This window comes from Halichoeres trimaculatus, unplaced genomic scaffold (genome assembly GCF_033239565.1).
Source record: "Halichoeres trimaculatus isolate MK-OKI-2021-1 unplaced genomic scaffold, fHalTri1.1 fHalTri1_scaffold_15, whole genome shotgun sequence".
Taxonomy (NCBI): Eukaryota; Metazoa; Chordata; class Actinopteri; order Labriformes; family Labridae; genus Halichoeres; species Halichoeres trimaculatus.
The window spans coordinates 11,917,904-11,938,131 of record NW_027437193.1 but is presented as its reverse complement, the minus strand read 5'-3'; the positions used below and the strand labels follow the sequence as shown (position 1 = coordinate 11,938,131).

Sequence of the window (20,228 nt, the reverse complement as noted above, 5' to 3'; positions counted from 1 at the left end):
AAAGTCGGTCTGTACTCTTATTGAACATATAAATCAGTCTGAAAGTTGTCCAAGCGCAAAGCACATGATATTTCACTTAGTGCAGCTAATGCTTTTTCTGAAGGGGGAACATAGGTATTAAATCTGCACTGTGTTATTCAGCACTTTGTTTTTTTTTATTCAAATTTTGCTGCTGGGTATCAAAATAAACCGTTGCATGAGTAATGTTTTGGTAAACTAAGACGACCTGTTGTGTTTGTATCTCTAACTGACATTTCTCAGTGTTCTCGCGATACCTTCCTCATAGCAACGGGAAAGTTTGCCTGGATACCACAGTCTCGTTTGATAGCTACAAGGAGCCAATAAAGGTGAGCGTTTGTTCCTCTGTAGTCTCACAGTGGACCATTTTTCTTTCTGTGAACTTACAACATTGAACGTAACACTTTTAAGATCCACCGAAAGAGTTTGTAACTCGTTTTCTGAAATCTCGGCTCCTGGGTTTCATATTTGGTCACTTGCTAGCTAACGAGGGAGCTACTTAATAAGGGTGTTTGTAGCCTTTGGAGCCAGCTTTTACTTTTTAATTTTTGTCCCCAGATTTCCTTGAGTTAAATGTGTGTTTTTTGTCTTCCCACCTAGATTTTTATTCATATGCAGTCTCCTGATGAACTCCAGTTTTGGTGCCCTACCCAGTCTCTGTGGAACCTGATCACTGAACATGTTCCTGAGTCAGAGATGCAGAAGATCCACACTGCACTGGGACACTCCCTTGTTGATATGTACAAGGATGTACACACCGAGGTAAGAAGGTCTTTATGACTGCTACACTTGTGGTATTTCATAATTCGTCTTTGAAGAATCTAGATATGGTGTGGATTTCTGGTAGAATGCCACAAGAACATCATCAAGGCATCTTTAACAATTTATTGGTTTCAGGGTGAATTTCAAAAATGCTCAACAAAGAACCCCAGGCCAAAATATTTATGAGTTGCGGTGTCAGGTTTTGTAAGTAGGTTAGTTTGGCTGCATACACATTCATTAAAATTCCCAGACTTCCCTGTAAAAGCAAAATGTGGGCTTAACTGGCACAGTGCTGAAGTAAGGCCCAAATGTGAGCCAGGCAGACATCAATATTTACTCAAAGGCAGCTAAACTGTTCTGCTCCAAATTCCCTTTCCATGGAAATCCCTGAGCTTTGAAAAATGACCTCACCCAAGAAAGACTTGGAGGCCTGATGAAAATACAACCAGTTTAAACAGACCACGCTTAGTAAGCCAGTTCAAGGACAAGGCAAGGGCTGTTTTTGAAAAATGACATGCTTGTCAGGTATCTGTATTTCTGTTTCACTCATAACACAAGGAAAAATACCCTCAGAGTTATTTTCTCATTATAACCTCAGCAGTAACTTAAAGCCTTACATTGCAGTGCATTGCAAATGTCTCAGTGCTTGACCTAATATCTTAAAGTGCAGAAATGCAGGCTAGTCTGCTGAGAGAACATTCCTGCCAAGCTGAATTACATAACCGAGGTCATGCCATGTGCACTTCAGACCAAGTCTGGGGCTGTAGATTTCACCCAGACTCAAAGAATTCCACTTATCAGCACTTCCTGCCGAATATAAAATCTATGTGTTCACTTTTTTTTTCCCTCTCTCATATGGTACGATTTTCTCTGCTTCTCTTCCCTCTTATCTTCTGCCACCTTCTTTCATTTTCTTCTGTCATGTGATGAAATGTCTCCATCTGTAGATGTTATCAGCCAAGAGGCCAGTTGCTGTTGCAGAAAAACCCACATGGATGTAATCTGTCTCAGCCCTCAGGCAGCGCCACAAGGAAGCAGACCACACTACTATTATTTTTTAATCAAGTTTAACATAAAAATCAAAGCAGAAACAGACGTAAACACTTTGCTTGTGTGCTCACATATTCAATATACATTTAATGTACCTTTTTAAAGGATTTAAAGCCCAGTTAAAATATGAATTAAAGCTCAAATCAAGCCTTAATGATGCTGAGTAATTCAATCCATACACACCTAGAAAGAGGCCCTGAAGGCTTAGTGAGTCAGGGGGTCGGTATAACAGGGTTAAAGAGGCTAATCCTCAACTGTTGATAAGAGTGTTAGTGACACATATTCTTTAACTTGATGTGTGTGTTTGTGTGGAGAAAACAGATGTGTGCATGTGTGTACTGCTGTGTTTTTTCACCTTCAGTTCGGGGTAACAGTAGATCTGGGTAAAGCCCTCGAACGGAAAGAAAGACTTAGGCTTAGAGCTTTGAGAACTTTCCAAAGGAAAAAAACTCTGAAACACAAAGCGCCTTATTCATTCACCTTGTTCATTCAGGTTTCCCTCAGTTAAAACATCCCCGCCAAGGTGGATCACTTCCCTTTCTCTTTCCCCCCCATGTGCATGTCTCTATGTCTTTCACTTTGTGTATTTTCTCTCCTCTCTACTCGTCTGTTCCTCTTGCAGCCATGTAATGAATTCCATCCCTCGGTGAGCCACTGTGAAAAGTAATCGTTGATCTGCAGGCGACTCCTTCATTCCCCCTGTGCTGCTGCTCCTCCCTCCATCAAGGTCTCCATTGTCTCAGGCGGTTAGATCAGAAGGAATATTAGCCTCTTTTTTCAAGTCTCTCCACAAGGACTATCTGTCTGTACCTCCCTCTACACTCTCTGCTTTCTTACCTCTGAGTTCTGAATGAAAAGCCCTTAAAAGTTAAACGTATTCTTAAACCCCCTTTGAATAATTCAACATTATAGCACCTGGTGAGGGTTTCTTGGCTGACAGGGCTCAGTAACACTCCTTTAAAATAGCTCCTGGATGAGATCAACAGTTTCACAAGAGAGAGAAGGGGGAGGAAACGATCCAGGAGCTACTTGTTAGCTGGTGAGCCATGAATCCTGCAACATAAACACCTCAACACAGAGGAAGCTGGTGTGAGTGAAGGGGATGTGTGTGTGTGAGTATAACACTCCTCTACACACAGCAGTGCTTTTATAGTATCCTCCAGTGTATTTGTTTGAAGTTAGCATTGACTGAAAAATGGCAGAAATGACTGGCAAGCAACAGGTGTGGAGGTGTTTAATGGTAGCCACACTTCTTTTAGACATGTGTTCACACAGGCGTACACTCACCTTCCTTTCAACACTGGAAATATTTTTCATCTTTTTTGTGCTTTCACACTGCGGTGAAATTATGATGATGTTTCAGCGCGGATTAATGTGCACATGCAGAGAACAAGGTGGTGGTTGTAAAAGCACACCTTTGATGCTTGGCACTCAGCCCTGCTACCAGCTCACAGAGGAAGTCACGCATGAAGGCTGACCTTTTCTACATTTTTTTGGATATAAATCTCTAATCTGAGATGATAATCCTCGCAAAAGTTCAAAGACTAGAAAGCTGCCTGGTCATGCTGCAGACAGAGCTGCTTTTCTCATAGCAAAGTCATCATGTTAACATTATTTGATTGCGCTGGGGCAAATTAGGGATTACATCCGATACACCCTGCAAGCAAGCAAGCAGGGTTCACAGTTTCCAGATACAGAGAATTTTGTTTTTCAACTTATATATTTGTTGGAGAAGATGCCACCTATATATATATATATTTTTTTTTTACCTCAGTGCAAAGAAAAGCTGTATTGCTTCCTGATGCAAGGCAACAGTGTTCTGTGTTTACAAGAGTTTACAGAAAACAATGTCAGCTTCTGCCAAGGACATGATGTTTTCACTAAAAGAAAGGAAAGAGAAAAATGGAGACACTATGCAGCAGTCCCCTTAAGTAAAAGGAAAACAAAAAATATTTGAATTTCACTTTCCATGGATCAAAACAGAAGTAGAGAACAGTATAACAAGATTTCGTCTCGTCTTGGGTAACAGTAGCTAATTTGGTTCCTATTAGCCCAAACAGTGTTGTGTTCAAATGACACCTTACTCAGCATGACTTACAGTAACCCAGAGGTGACAGATAAGTTTTTGGCTCACTGAGACTGTAAAGAAATGTAATATACTCCCTCTGCCTTCACTGAAACATGAAAAAGTTCACTACCATCTGACTCATAGTCAGCGGTGATCTCTGGGTGGTTACATGCATCATATTTTAAGTATACTGTCCAATACAAATGAATGCTTCATATTTTAATACTGAAAATCAGCATCACTTCAGATAAGATCACCTGATGCCTCTCTAACCTTGACAATTGATTTTCACAGGCGGAGATGTGGTACAAAATGTGGCAGCAGAGCCAGCAGAGTGACTTTGGCAGCAGGACAGGGACCCCCCTCCCTCATCAGCAGGGCTCCCCTCTCGCTGACCCCCCTGCAGTCAAAGAGCTGCTGAGAGCCGAGGTCAAGATGTTACTGCAGGCTCTCAGCGAGAGAGTCAGCGGGGTGGGAAGGTAGGTGTGAGAGCTCACACACAGAAATCCGCTCCACTGCACATGATTAGTGAATTATTAAAAGGGTTGAGTTTGTGGCAGTTAGATGTAGCAGCTGAAAATATCATAAGCTTTTGATATATTCTTACTTGAAAAGCTTGTGGAAAAGTTGCTCCAAAACAGACTGTGAAATTACCACCAGTGCTTTAAATGAGGAAAAATCAATGAGAAAACATACCAACAGATACAGCTTGTAGAAATTTTACCTCTGTTTACATAAATTGATATGTAAGAATTTAGTGAGAATAAAACAAAAAAAGAACCCAGAAGGAAGCATGAGTCTTGATGTATTTGGACCTTGGTTTCTTGGGAGTTATCTAGTGCAAGAATCTATAGAGCCAAAAACTCTGTTATAAAGACTTGGCACTCACTCTCAACTAATCTCCGTGGACTTAAGATGTGATATGCTACTGGACTTTGGTGTTCTGGTTCCAGGGAATGGGTGGGTTTTATTTGGGGTTGAGTTTTTCAATTTTTATTATTAATTAACTGTTTTTTTTTCTTTTTCTTCTTTTTCTCTTTTCTACTCTGAATGATTGACCCCTCTTATTTATTTTTTATTTTGATATTTCATGACTGTTACACATATTCTCACTGAACTTTAAAATGATACAAGTCTGTCTTAATTATTGTACCCGTGTACAGGAAAAAATAAGATAAGTTTGATTAAAAAAAGGACCCAAAAGGACAAAATATGTATAAAGAATCATCATCTATACCGTATAATTACCCACTTCTACAATTTGTACAATTTCGATGTTCAGTGTTTGTAACTTTTGGAGAACTCTGTAGCTTTGGAATACAACTTAAATTAAAAAATACCCTTGTACAAATTATTCTACACAGGCTTTAAACTGTTTTGCATACATACATTTATTGAGGATACCAACTTCCTTGACCAGTGCCCTCAAGCTCTTTCAATCTCGAATCTCTTAACATTTCAGAGTTTTCATCTTTTCATCTTCACTCACTCACTCACTTTTTATTCTTTAATGACATGAAGGAAGATTGTGTTACCCTGGTTATTATTGTTATTTTTTTGGGACTTGGGGCATTTTTGCCTTTATTGGATAGGTCCAGCTGAAGAGATGAAGGAAATGTGGGAGTAGAGAGCGTGGAAAGACATAAGCAGCAAATGGTTGAGGCTGGGACAAGGATTGCATCCTCTGTGGAGTGCACACTTAAGCAGATAGGCCAATGTCGCCCCAACAGCCACTACATTTTTTGCTAACAATAAAGAGGAGTTAAGAAAAATAGATGACTAAAGGTAGAGGCTATAAAGTAAAAGTTGGGCAAGGTATCCAATAATAAAAGAGTATCTTTCAAGATATTTTTGTGGACACAAAACTAAGTATCAACCTCTGGTCCAAAATATGTAGCCTATGCAAAAATGCTAAGAATTTCAGTTCTTTGAGAATCCATTTGAGGCAGAAACATTGGAAAATACATATTGACCAAAAAAAGGCAGAAAAATACATGAATAAAGCCTGAATCAGAAAAGGTTTTGATCTGAATAGCCTATTTCTATATCAGCAAATGCTGTGCAGGTACTGGCATTTTATAATTTAGGATTTTCAAAGTTACTAATCTTACAAGTTTTGCCCGTACAAGGGCATAAGGCTGACATGATTCATAGTCTGGCACCTTATAGCTGTTTGCAAAGAGACTAAAACTCTAAACAAAGTTAGGTTGAGTTCAACATTTCCCATATAGAGCACATCAACAATGGGCTTCAAAATTTGTGTCAGAAACAATTGGCAGACATCACTGAGACTACTTCCATATGTTTTACAGTGTATGGATAAAACCCATGTGTACTTTTTTAATCCTCTAACTGCATCAGTGCTTCATCTCTGTGCTCCTCAGCTATCTGCTAACAACCTCCAACCAGACTATAAAACATTTGTTCAAAAGTCCTTAAAAATGTCAAACAGATACACAAGCACAGTTGAAAGAGCATCTCTTTTATACACTACAGCAGATTATACTCATTTTAAAACTTCATATTGCCAGTTGCACATAAAGTTTAAGATGCATTTAAAGTTAACATTTTTTTTAATTTGGTTTGAGTTTTTCTACCCAGAGAAGCAGCACACAGAGGAAGTTCAGACTAATGGGTTAAGACCCTCCTCTCACACTCTGCGTCACTTTCCCCCTCTGACAAAGAGTGCCATAAAATGCTGCATTGTGCTCCTATGTCAGTTACAAATGGGATGGAAAGAAGACGAACAAAGGTTTTTGAGGTTGGGAAGCTGCAAATTGGTTTGGGAATTGTGCAACAATGGGATAGTTAAAGGAGGGAGACTTCCTTGCATTCCATTTCAGCAAACCTGAATTCTCACAGCCCAGACACGACGAGCTTTACCTGATTAAAGTTCTGTTTTCTGGTTTACTTTGAAAAGGTCACTGAACACTCCTCTTAATCAGGTGTTTGTTTGTTTGTGTTCAAGAGCAAAGCTGACCTCAATCGGTTGTTTCTCAGTGCTGTGTTAACAGGAAGAACGTCATGAGGCTCAGGACTAGGTTTAATTGTTTTAGGAGGTACGGTCTTCAGGAAGTTATGAGCTCGTTGTGAAGTGACAACACATTCTATGTGCATTTATGTTTGGCATTTTTGAGCTGATCTTGCAACATTAGGTCAGAAATGAACCTGTTGCATTTTTCAAGATAAAGTTTCATTAAATCTGTTGGTAGGATTCTCTCGCTGCTGTATTTTCTAACCCTAACTTTTTATTTGTTTGTGTGGCTGTCCAAGCATGTGTGATTGAGTGAGAGCAAGCTGTAATCTGTGTACGCTCGTAACTACAAGCAACAAGCTGGCTGCTGCTAGGAATGTTGCCCCACATCACCTCGCAGATTTTTTTTGAAGCACAGCATAAGATGGATTGTTCCCCATTTTACTGACAAACCATTTATCACCTGCCAATTAGGCGACATCCTTTGTAATGTGATTTTCTTTTTATTTGTGTTGGGCTGTTAAAGCAAAAACTGCAGGGGGTTGTGTTTTTGTCGTGTTCATTCCCCAGACGGTTGGATCCTCTGGTTGAAGAGATTTGTCTCTTGTAAAGTGTGAGATCTTTATTCAGATGTCTGCTTCATTGCACTTTTTTATATTTTTATATGATTTTACTTTTTCTGATTCCAAGACATTGTTTACTCTCCTGAGTAGAAGCAAAGAGTCCCTGTAGACCCGCTTCCAACTTAAAACTGGTAATGCAAACAAGCTCAAAGTGGCTGTGTAAAGCATGTTAAAGATTTGTATTTTAACCGTTTTAATGTATTTCCTCTTGGGCTTAACTAACATTGATGTTTCTTTATGACTTTTAACAAGACCATCAGGTAGGACTGATGATGATTATTTCATTATACCTTTTTTTAGAGCTAAAGCTTTCTACTGTGGGGTAGGTGTCAAAGTGATTCATAACATGCAGCAGAAATTAATGTTTTTTATGCTAAAATGTGCTGAAAATTATTTATTCAGCTGTTCAAAGACAACAAGATGAGATTTCTTGTTATGGAACACATAAACAGGATACTGTTAGTCAAGAGGAAAGTATCATAGCTTTGTCCATAGGGGACAGATTCAAAAGTTTCTTTAAAGGGGCTGTGAGGAGTTTGAAAGTGATCTTGAAAAAGTCTCCTTCCTAGATATATGCCTGATTGTAATCCACACTTTAAAATGAGATTTTGCCATTTTGCTGGTTACCTTTTATTTTAAATTGCTACTTCTTAGGTTCCTGATCGGGTCGACCAGGACTGGATTGATCTACGGTACATCAAGGTCTCTCAAGCTGGCTGACAAGGTTTAGTAGTGAGAAGAGATAAGAGAGAGGAGATCTGTATTTTTCTCTGTCAAAATGATTTCTATGAATAATTTTGTACTAATGGTGGACACAGGAGCCTAACTTTCAGACAGAAAAAGGACAGAAGGGCAGAAGAAAGCTAAACAGTAGAGTGATACAGCCCGAGCTAAAGGCTAATTAGCCTTTAGCTCGGGCTGTATCACTCTATAACACAGGGGTTAAGCTGTTTTTGAATTTTTCAGAATTTTTCAGAATTACAGAATAAACTGAATTGAGAGTGAATGAAATCAAGGTTGAAGGTTCAATAAACCGTGATTTTGATTTTTGCCATAATTGCCCGGCCCTAGTCTAAATCCCATACCATCACAAACATTTCCGTCAGCTTGCAGTACACAGATAAGTAAGAAAAGTTAACTCCTGTGAAACCTTGACCTCCTGTTAGACAAAATATTGAGATACAGCATCAAAGCTATGAGATGATTTGTTTCTTTCTGAGTCAGTTCATGCTACAAAAGGAGAAAGAAATATAACCTCTGGGGCTTGTTATGACAGCAAAGTGGACACGGTTTTTGTTTCCAAGTAATCTCTCCAGTGTTTCTTTTCATTCAGGGTGGTTGTAAGTCCTGCTGTTTCAGCTCACAGTCCAATATCCAAAAGAGCTACAGGTCTGATGCCCTCAGCAGCTCTGTCTTATTGAAGTGTCGCTGAGCAAGACTTGAACTGGCATCTTACTTGCTCACACAATGGAGTCACTCCTGTAAAGTGCTCTGGCTTGTATGTAAATGGATTATAAAAAGTCCCGTACAGAGTGGAGGAAATGCAGCCCATTGTTGTCCACTGTGCGGGCCAGAGGAGTATTGGTGCTGCACAGGCTGTGCCAGCACAAATCGCTTTTCCTCTTTGAAGTTGGCTTCGCTATACTTGTTGACCTTGTTGCATTGTGTGTGTATGTGTGTGTAAGTGTGGTTTTTAGGCATTTGATCATTCAATTAGGCTAAGTCCCAAATGTGTATCAGCTGAATAGCTTTCAGGAGTAAAACGAGCAGACTTCTGTAATAACACTTCCGCTTAATAATGCTCCACGACCCTCTGTTTGTCAATTTGGTTCAATTTAATATGCTCCGTTGGCTTGGAAATTGAGAAAATACTGCCAAGCATCAAGATAGAGACCAGCGCCTTCTTCTCCCTTCTACTCCCAGTGCAACTTGTGTGTTTTATTAATATATTTTACCACATATGATAGCTCAGAACACTTTCCTGTACTTGCAGCAAAGGTCTGACTGATTTGCTTAAAGCCCCATGAACAGCAGGAGAGTAACAGCAGCTCCCGTCCCCACACCGGAGTTTTACTGTGATTGAAACCATTTGTATGTGGGAATGAGGGTGCGTGGGTGGGTGTGTACCTTGTAAAAGTCAACTGATTTATCTTATTGGCCTCCTTCTGTGTGGTCCTGATGCCCTCGTCATCCACACACAAACACACTCACACACACACATTCTAGTCATTGTTTCTCTGGCTGCAAAGCTGCTTCTTCTCATGTAGCAGGTATAAAATCAAGGAGTGTTCGCAACGTCACACCGCTTGTGACTGTCCACTCCATCTGCCTGCTCTTTTGTCTCCCAAGGATCATTCAGAAAATATTATGACCCTGCTGCTCAGCGTTCAATTTCTGGGATCAGTTTAGCTTTTGTTATTGGATATTGTGAAATGAGCCTGTCTCTGATAACAGAGTTCCAGTAAATGCACATGGAGCCATCAGATCATCCTGCATGAATAACACATTTTAACTGGTTTTTAGTGCTTTCTATCAGTCAAACTTTGTTTTTTAAGCTTTTTTACTTGCAAGTCAGTGCAATTCAAAGTGAAAATATTATACGAGTGTAAACAATAAAACAAGCAAATGCAGAGATGTGGATTTTTGGGGTAAGTTAAATATAAATTCTCTTTCCACTAGCGCTTGAGGCTTTTACACAGAAGCACTGACAGATCTGCAGTCACAGTAAACAGACTCCTGTTCATGTCTCTGCTGTTGTTGCTATAGAGACAGGGAGGAGCTCTTGTTTCGATACAAACCTGAGATGGTGGACTACGCCTTGGGTCACCTTGACAGCTGTCAGAGAATCACCATCGACCCTGGAAGTGCTGGTAATCGAAGCAGGTAAGCAACACGACACGTTAACTTCAGCACTTGCCTGAAATGATGTGTCTCGTCTTTTAACTGATGTGTACTTTTAAGCACTTTGACGTCTTCCCTGTCAGACCGAGCTCCCACTGTTCGGTGCGGTCCTGTGCTGAAGATGAGATTGACTCAATGAGAGAAAAGCTGAACGTCACTGACATCGACCAGGTGGTCGACCAACTCAGGTGAGGCATAAAGAGAAAACTTCACAGAGTGATGGAAACATTGATGAGGACCCAGCATATTATAAACATGAACAAGCATATCATTTAAGCTTTCCGTGTCTACTTAAGAGGAATTTTGATTAAGTGCAATGTGCAAAGTTCAGACTGTTTATCACAGTTCGTTCAGCACCTGCATGGACAGGATGTGATGCTCCTTTTAGTCCACATCCTGGGTTTTCTGTGTGTAATCAGAAAAGAGGGGGAGCCAACGTGGAGTGATCTGTCAGGTATGAGATACTTAACTGCCAATTCTGGATATTTAAGGCTGGTACTGACATCTATACTCTGGGTTTAAAAAATCAGATAACAATCTCTTAACAGATGAAAAAAAAAAAACAATTAACCCTGTGTAATGGTGGCAAGCTTTTATAATTGAACAGGGGAGGGCCTGCAGCTCTTACTGACATGTCCATTAATCATGAAAGTAACATATGAATGCTCCATATCACTTTCTTTGGTGATTTCTAGAAAATAATCAGTCACTGAGTGTGGTCAAACATACACGAGCCACCATTACAGACATGTGAAATCAAACCTCTGTCCTTCAATTGTCTCTTGATACCAGATGATGAGTGGACGGTTTTCTACGGCGTTACATGCGTAAACACCAGGCAAACTCTGCTTGTTCTTAAGCTCTCAAAATGCTCTTCATTAGGGGGCGGTATAGAGAACATGTGTCAGGGTTGTTACATGGCAGGATCAGGATCTAGACTTGATCTAGAATGTTGTCACAACAATTTCTAGCCCCAAATATTTCTTCTCCTGTATTCTGAAAAATTTCATGCACCACCATTTACTTCCTTTGAACCATTTCATAACTTTAATCAAGCCTTGTGTCCTCTAATGATTCTGAGCTCTGGATGTTCATGAAGCACATTTTCACATCACAGTAAATACAATGTTTCAAAGACAGCAGCTGATGAGTTAAATATTTTATGCAAAAGGTTATTTAACTCTATTTGTTTAGTCATGCCATGAATACACAGATTCTGTTTGGAAAAATCCTCAGTTTATTGTGGTGAACCCTAAAAAGCATGAAGGATCAACAGCCTGAACAGAGTGTGCAGATGGAGTACATACCACACGAGGCTAGTGCACCGGTGGAAACATGTTTTCATTTCAGATCAGGCTTGCAGAATCATGTCAGCTTTGTCATGGAGAAGTTTGATGTTCCTTTAGCAGAGATGTTTTGTTGTGAGTCTTGAGTTCAAGAAGGAGTTCCTCTGAGCCTCTTTTCCACTTCATTCCTCATTAACTCCCTTTTGGCTTCTGTTACAGCCCTGCCTCCTTCACCTTCCATCCCTCCTTTCCTTCCTTCATCCCTCACTTTTTGAGGCCCACAGGGCAGTACAGTCACTGGGGCCACCTCTCTCCCTCACTCTCACTCCTGCTCTTGCCCATTTCCTGAGTGGACCAGAACAAAAGACCCCATTGTCAGAAAAATAGATCTCAGGGCATGCAGAAGTTTTTTTTGTGCTTCAGATAAATGAATAAAGTCTACTTTGGTTATGTAACCAGAGAAGGAGAAAGTGTACGTGGAGAGAGAAACAAAGAGGGGAAAAGAAAAATAGGACACTGTATCTTTGTTATGAAAACCGCAGAGGATAAATTCAGAGCAAACACAAAATGCACCTACGCCGATGTCAGCGCCTGAGGTGTATGATTGGGTTTGCTTGTCAAAGTATGCATTTTCAACATTTTAAAAATGATACCGTGTGTATGAACACAGCACAAAACTACAACAGAAAAAGTTGTGAGTTTGGAACTGGTTACAGGATGTTTAATGTTTAATACCTGAATGCATTTCTAATGAATCCAAGAAAACAAGCCCCAGCCAGGAGAAATGAGATGCATATTTGTGGAGATGTTGTGACTATAGACTGTACATTAAGATAGACACTATAAGTGTTCAGTGAATGTAAGGAAAAAAGCCATAAAGCTCTCTGTACTGTTAGGCTGCAGAATAGTTCATAAACCCACCTTCTCAATTATAACAGATGGAGAGAAAAATTGCATTGACTACCTTTATGCCAAACATAGTTTCTCTAATCCAAGTTAGTCTTATCATTCTGATTTATGTCAAAGTGTTTTTAGTGTTAATAAGTTTTTCAATTTAAGACGATGATTGATTGATAGCATTGTGGACACACACACACCCCCTCTACCGTTCTCTACCCGATTGGCAGAGTAGAAGAGTAACAATGAGTGTAGCATCCCCACCTAAGACCATGGATTCAACTCTCAACAGGGGTCTTTTAATTTCTTTATTTCCTTACTTTATGCAGTGTCGACCCACATACACACCGTAAGAGCAACAGGACAAGACAAAACAAAAATACATTACCACTAATCAAAACGAAAGAAAAACACAAGACAAGTTGAAATTACAAACATCTTGAGTCAAATAATATTTTCACACATAACTGCTAAACTACCCAGCAAACAAACCCTGCAAGATTGATATTAATGCTTCAATTAAAAATGACTTTATTGGCTTGGAAACTTCTAACAAGCAAACAAACAGAGCTAATTCAGCAGGCATCACCAGATACATGCTAAAGCTACTCTGCTGCGGCTTCCTCGGTTACCTTGATCACAACAATAAGCAGTAAACACTACAAAAAGAAAAAAGAAAAAAAACAATACGATGAAGTGGCAGCTTGTTCCCAGCTGAGCAACACAATACCCTGGAGAACGTTTCACCTCAAACGTTGCCAGTGTAACATCTGCAGGACGTACCTACTAGCATTGTTTTTATCTCGTTTCCTGCATACCTACACTGAACTCAGCCTTCAGAATAAAAGCCTAACTGTGTTTTATCAATATGAAAACAAAAAAACACACAAGGGAATAGAAATAACCATAAATCAAACATCACAAACTTATACCCTTTGATACCAAACGACTTATACCTGGGTCATTTACAATCAGAGAACATGTAGCTAACATATAGCTAACATGTAGCTAACAATCAACACAAGAATCTGTATCCACCTGAGGGATCTTCAGGGTTTAATCTCTAAGTGCAGCATTTGTTCTGATAATCAGAAAAAGTGTAACTTTAATCCCGAAGCTCCACCTGTGTAATACATCAGTATGCTCTATTTTCTCTTTGGCATTAAATCCTTGGATGAGCCAAAATGAAGGAACAATGTCCATTCTTCTTTCAGCGAATGATCATGACAGTCAAATTTACTGTTTCCACTTTGACCCAGGTTGTACTTTATTGGCTCAAAAGATTTTAATGAGGAGCAAGTGACGCACTGACCTCAAGCACAGGCTGTTCTGAAATGCTCTCTCATTCTCTATTCATCCATCTGTTGATTTATCCATTGTCCTTCTGTCTGTTTAGGTCTGTCCTTATGAAGGATTGTGAAGAGTTGAAAAGACTGGTGAAGTATTTAAAGGTAAGAGAATCAGGATGGCAAACAGTCAAATACACTCAGAGCATCTTTAATCGTCCATCCGGCCATCCATTATCCATGCTGAACTTCTCTTTGGGGTGGCGGTGGACTGGAGCTGATCTCAGTTGTCATTGGGCCTAGGTGTAGTCTGTCAACAATTCCCACTCACACCTATGGGCAATTTTAGAGTGACCAATAGAGTAGACCAGTTAAAACATTATACTAAAGGGCTTTTTCTACATGTTTCCTCAGGTAAACTCTACAACATTATCTTTCTTAAGGCAGTAAAACCGTGCACATGATTTAATTTACCCATACAAACACACGCACAAATCAAAACATTAACTCACACAAGAAACCTGCACAGGCTCCGTCTAAGCTTGTTTTGTTTTCCGTCTGTCTGGCCAAAAGATCTGCAGCGCTGAGTGAGATCGATCTGCTCTCAATCGCTCAAATTACTTTCTAAATGCTAACAGAGCCACTTAAACACACACAAACATGCACAACAAATGTGGATGCATGCTTTTTGCATTATGCTGCTTGTCTGGATTTATGAAAGAATCAGAGTGAATAAGTTTGAGCTCAGATGTGGGAGTATTCTGCAGACCAGATGTGTAGCTTATCTTCCTGCAGCTCGTGAGTGTGTATGTGTTGTCTGCCAGGAAATGTTACACTGCCAGTTCATCTGGAAACAAGACAAGTTGAAAAATAGGACAATGGGAAAGAGGGAAAATACTGATTGTTGTAGTCTCCTGATGTCAGTATGTTTCAGCTGTTTGTTAGGGGAACAAAACGTGTGACCACAGAGTGTGATTATGCCTGTTAAGAAGATATTACCCCTTAAAATGTTCAAACCTAAAGAATAATAGAGGCGTGTTGATCCGTTACCAACAATAAACCAAGAGTTTTTGGACGATGTTAGAATTTTTTTTCTCTGTATGGATAAACCAAGAGTGGGTGTTGTGGAGGGAGCCTGGGACGCAATGTTTGGTAGCCCAACTGTGTTGAGACTTTTATTTGTCATCATTGTTTTTTACAGGAACTTGTAGTCAACCTTAATCCTCCTCTATGCACTCTCCCCTGTATATTAGAAGCTGAACTTGCTGGTGCACAATGGAAAAACTGACAGCTACTTTTCCCTCTGAGAGCTGTAAATATTTAAGCATGGTATAGCAACACATCCAAACAGTCAAACTTCCTGCTGCTCTGAGAGTCTTCTAAATGCATGAGTGCTGGACCAGTCAGAAATGTTGAGCCCTATGAAACTATGTGCCAAAGTCCCTGTATTTTTGGAAAGTACTATCCTTCAAGCTAAGACCTCTTTTGGTGACAAAATAAGATATATGGGACTTAATTAACATCTTGGTCCCTGCATTAGAAATGTTCCTCTGAAAGTCCACACCACCTTTGGCAAAGAACTGCTAATTTTTTTCCTCAAAGTGATCTTTAAAGTAAAGCAGAAGAGTAGCACTTTACCTGTGAAGAAATAGTCTCCTTGAGTGAAGGGTTGCTGCCCGGTGTGTGAGCAGAGCAGGTGGGCTGTATCCGTGGTGGCTGTGCTCTTCTGGCATGAAATTATTGTGCGTTCTCATTTATTTGCAGCAGAAGTGGATAATTTTGATGTCACACTGTGAAAGGCGGCATTGCCTCGTGTCACAGTTGAATCATCAGTCTTGAAAGAAAAGATACTGAAATCAGCCATAATGATCTGTTGTGTGAGTTTTAATGTTTGGAGGGTAAATCTGTCACAAAAGACTTGCTTTTTATACTATAAATGATGTGTCACTTAATTTACACCACGAGACAGTCATAAAGGAACAGACTTTATACTAAGCAGTAGATGGTAGTGACTAAGAAGTCTTAACCCCTTTTTAAATGCTTTGTCTACCCTGACTGAATTTCTTTGATAAAAAATGTAACTCTGATATAAATCCAGTTTTTAGTTCACAAAGCGCTACATCTGTTTTGAATACTCCACAGTCTGCTGTAATCAGCTTTGTCTTGAACATTTTTTTCTCTTCTATTCTAGTACTTGACAAAAAAATGATCCAAAAATATGTCTAGTTTCAAATAAATCTCTGGAATTGGCAGAGTCTCACTGAATACCTAGTCCAGGAAAACTCTCTCATGCAGACAAGTAAACTTAGCAGGAAAAGTGAAGTAATTTTTGTTCAGTAGATCTTATACCGTTGGAGAGCCAATTTAAATGGTGCCACATTTGTGAGGAGCATAAATTTGTGGGACAAGCTGCAAAGCTGAGTTTGTTGGTTGTGGCTTGACTCTTGTTTGGTGAAGATTAGTACACTAGCGTGCACTGTAGGATGCTGAGCACTATAAACTGAAGTGCATTGGTTCTGTATAGAAGATAGGTTTGGCCTGTGCAGAAAATGCTTTTAGTGGACACAAGCCCTAAATCAGCCAGTTGAGAAAATTATAGTAACTCATCATCCTTTAGGAGGTGGAAACTATGAGGAAATCCCCACTCAAATATCCTCCCCTCAAAAGTATGGGCTACATATTTGCTCACCGATGCTCTGTTACTGTCAATAACTGAAAATTTTCCAAAGTCAGTGAATAAATGGTGGCTGCTTCCACATCTGTTTTTCCCTGTGTATATTAAAGCCAAATAAAAGCTGCTTTGTTCCAAAGAATTCCCAACAACCCATATATTTAATCAATGATGTCCCTCTCTGGGATATACAGTATCTTCTTAAACAGATGTTGCTGGGGGTTTTATGACACCATTTCATATTTAAAGTTACTATACTAAGCTTTACAGAGATTTACAGCTTTATTTCAGGGTTGTTTTTGGTTGTTCTGTGGAGTTTGTCTACAGTTGCCTTTTGCTGCTAACAAGGAATTCCCCATGCATTTTAGCAACATGTCTGGAAGCGACAGGTGGTTCCTTTTTCCCCAGCCGCTGAAAAAATGATCAGCTGTTCTGTTCTTTACTACAGAAGCATCAGTTGGTCATTCCCTGAGATGTGTGTGCTTTGTGGAAAAAAAGGCAGTCTGCTTTCGTCACGAGCCGAAGAGTGTAGTCAAGGATTTTTAAAGTATTTACTGCAAGACAAACTGCCTAGATAAAGCTTAGTTAGAACAATCCCTGTAAAATGCATAACTGGTACTTGAGATGACTTAAAGATGGGGAAAGGATAGTCAGTTTTCTCAGGATTCTTTGGCAGAAGCAGGGATCCTGTTTGTGGTTGTATATGAGAGGATGGGGAGTGTGTGTTTTGGCTGTGAATTTGAATTCTAGAGAGTCACATATGATAATAATAACAGTAAATTATAAGTGTTTCCTAAAATATCAAAAAGACAGTGCCATGATATTGGTTTCAGACCCAACATGGACCGCAAAGTCTATTTTTGGAGTGTGTATATGTGTGTAAGTGAGTGTGTGTATGTGTGCTTCAGAGTTGTTTTGGATTCCAGCCACTTCACTGTCAGAGACGCCACACACTCTCCGTCTGCAGGCCAGAAAGAAAACACCGCGAGGTTTGGGTTTGAATCCCACCGGGAGAACAAACCAAAAATATGTTTTGGCTGTCAGTCTTCAGGCGTCTGCGTGTGTTTGTGTGTGTGTGTGTGTGTGTGTGTGTGTGTGTTGTGCTGATGTTAAAATGATAAAAGGAGGCTGCCAGTCACTTATAAATCAGGCCTTTTGTTTTTGTTAGCGTTACACACACACACACACACACACACACACACACACACACACACACACACACACACACACAACATCGGTTTCATTTGCTGTAAATGGTATTTGAGGCCATATTTTGATGGAACACTTCTGCTCAATCGTTTAGTGGTCTCATACTCACATGCCTTTCTTCTACCCCTATTATTTTTATCCCCTCGCTTTTTCCAAAGACTCAGGCTTTCATGAACATGATTAATACATGTATCTTAAATCATTTCCTTCTTCCCCCTCTTTTTAAAAGCTGTTTTTCCCATTTTGGAATTTTTAAGTGCATTAAAAGTGATGCATCTTTTATGTTTTTGCTTCTCTCAGGGAAATATTAAACAAACGTGTCAGAGTCAACTCGCAAAACCTGAACCTAGTCTTGCAGGTGAGTACAAGCACTAACATATGAGTATTTGCTGCCATCTGGTGGCATGATATTTTATAACATTCGTATTAGTCTTTTTTTTTATCTCCTCCATCCTGTTTAATCTTTTGCTCTGTGAATAAATTCAAAGATAAATTGATGATGATACCATCTCTAACCCTCCATTAACTGGAAAACCTCATCCTGAAAGATATTTATGAATAAAAAAAGAGGCAATTTAAAACTTGTGCCAAATCTGGAGTTTTCACTATGGGCCAAATGATGGAGAAACCAATTTGAGTACATCTGAGTGAAACAGCCATTAAGTTTTTTTTTCAGAGCTGGGAAATGAGCGCTCTTTCATGCACTTAGTGATTGTTATCTTTTGATAGCTTTCTGAAGTGAAGTTTCAGTGACACTTTGGGGACTTTTTCCAAATCTCAGTGCTCTTTTATTTGTGTGTGCATAGAGCTGAGAGAGCTTAGAGGAGCCATACAAATGGACTTAGAGCTCTACCCTTCCTGTTTGGCTGTTTCAAGATCCTCCCCTTCGCCTGGGAAGGAACTGAAAAGCAGGTCCAGGTTTGTTCTTCTTTACTTTTATGATTCTCTGATGAAAGATGCTACTGTGATGAAGAGAATAAGAGTTGCAGAAACATATCTTTTAATGACACCAAAATAATACAAGTATTTTTTTAAGAAAAGGCAGGATTTAAGAAAACAGAATCTCCAGAAATTCAGATAATTGCTTTCACACAATCATCCATTCTGATTTTTTTTCCTTCAGACTGTCAGCAGGACACAGAGTTCCTGATGACACTCTGCAAGATTTAAGCACTACAACAGTTTCAAGACCGCACCCACTTCCTCCTCTGTGCCAGACCAAACCCAGGCCACCGCTCAGTGCTCCTCCATACAAAACCTCTGCATCAGTTAAACTCATTAATAGTTCTTCAATGTCCAGGATTCAAGGACAGCTAAGAAGCACTTTCTCGGCCTCTGGAAGCAGAAAAATACAAACGCCTATCTGCAACAGGATCACTGCTTCAGGGCATCTTGACAGCCAATCCACTGCTGCACTTCCTGGGCCTGGCAGGGGCCAGATAAAGGATGAAACCCTGCATGGCTACAGGGCTTCACTGGAGCAAGATGGCACCTGTTTGCGCCACAGGAGCTGTGCGTCAAGTCCTGGTTTTCAAGAAGAAAGCTCAAGATACTCACCTATCAACATAACACATCAGTCACCCCATGGTGGCATTTCCAGTCCAAACAGGAAGTGTGATTTGTCACCACAGACTGAGAGGAAAAGAAGTACTGCCAGGACGTTAGGACACACATATAGTATCCCTTTGTCCACTAGCAGTGATGCAGACCAATCAGTGTCAATTCAAAGGACTTCAGAGATGCAAAAAAAGCAACAGAGTCACACTTTTGGAGGAAGTGTAGCATCAACAACAGTGGAAACAGGTGCAAGTACTTGTTTTACAGAAAATGATTCAGTCCTGTGTGAAACAAGGATCTCTTCTTCACAAACTGGCGCTGAAAGCAAGAACACAGTGAACAGAAACGGAAATGGTGTTCCTAGAAATGATTTTGTCCATCCAGGATCCAAACAGTACTATACTCCCTCCAAAAGACCGCAAGAGAGCACCACAAGTCAGCGGAGAAACGTCCAAGAGGCAAAGACAGAACTGGAGTTTATTGGAAAGATACTCCAGCCAGTCCCTCCACCAAGAGTGTTAACCTGAAGTCAAGACACTGATGAGACAAAACAAAGGGACAGTCTGTTAGATCTGCTGCAGGGAGATACAACAGAGGTTCTTTCATTGCCTTTGTAATGTGAAAGAAATTAAAAGAATCTGGTGAAGGTCAAAGTTGTTGCGTGTGTTCTCTTTCACTGTTTGCGGTCCATCATGAGCTGTAAGGTAGCTGTGCACACACCTAATCTATATCAAAGAAACTGGCATTTCTTTGACCTTTCTTCTGGTGTACAAGTGACCCCAGAGCCTTTACCTCTGAAATGTGTTCAAAAGAGAAGTAACACACATATAAAACAAATGTGAAGTTATGAATAGTGAATACAACTGGAATAGGAAAAAAATGAAGATATTTTTTTCTTTTTTATCATGCATAGATGACATATCACA

General features: G+C 39.9%; 1 protein-coding gene across 1 annotated transcript; it reads left to right on the top strand.

Moving 5' to 3' along the window:
• Positions 1 to 261: 261 nt before the first annotated feature.
• Positions 262 to 19,943, top strand: ccdc24 (coiled-coil domain containing 24). Its single transcript, XM_074689048.1, has 9 exons — positions 262 to 347; positions 619 to 780; positions 4,193 to 4,377; positions 10,262 to 10,378; positions 10,480 to 10,584; positions 13,976 to 14,030; positions 18,046 to 18,103; positions 18,552 to 18,663; positions 18,869 to 19,943. Exons 2-9 carry the CDS (start codon positions 631 to 633, stop codon positions 19,827 to 19,829), a joined length of 1,743 nt encoding a protein of 580 aa, XP_074545149.1. The 5' UTR covers positions 262 to 347; positions 619 to 630; the 3' UTR covers positions 19,830 to 19,943.
• The last annotated feature ends 285 nt before the right edge of the window (positions 19,944 to 20,228 follow it).

Bases quoted from the DNA above. Each gene is read 5' to 3' on its own strand.
- ccdc24 (XM_074689048.1), top strand. From the start codon at position 631: ATGCAGTCTCCTGATGAACTCCAGTTTTGGTGCCCTACCCAGTCTCTG. The intron at 10,379-10,479 runs GTAAGCAACACG...CTTCCCTGTCAG, and splicing joins AGTGCTGGTAATCGAAGCAG to ACCGAGCTCCCACTGTTCGG. The intron at 14,031-18,045 runs GTAAGAGAATCA...TGCTTCTCTCAG, and splicing joins GACTGGTGAAGTATTTAAAG to GGAAATATTAAACAAACGTG.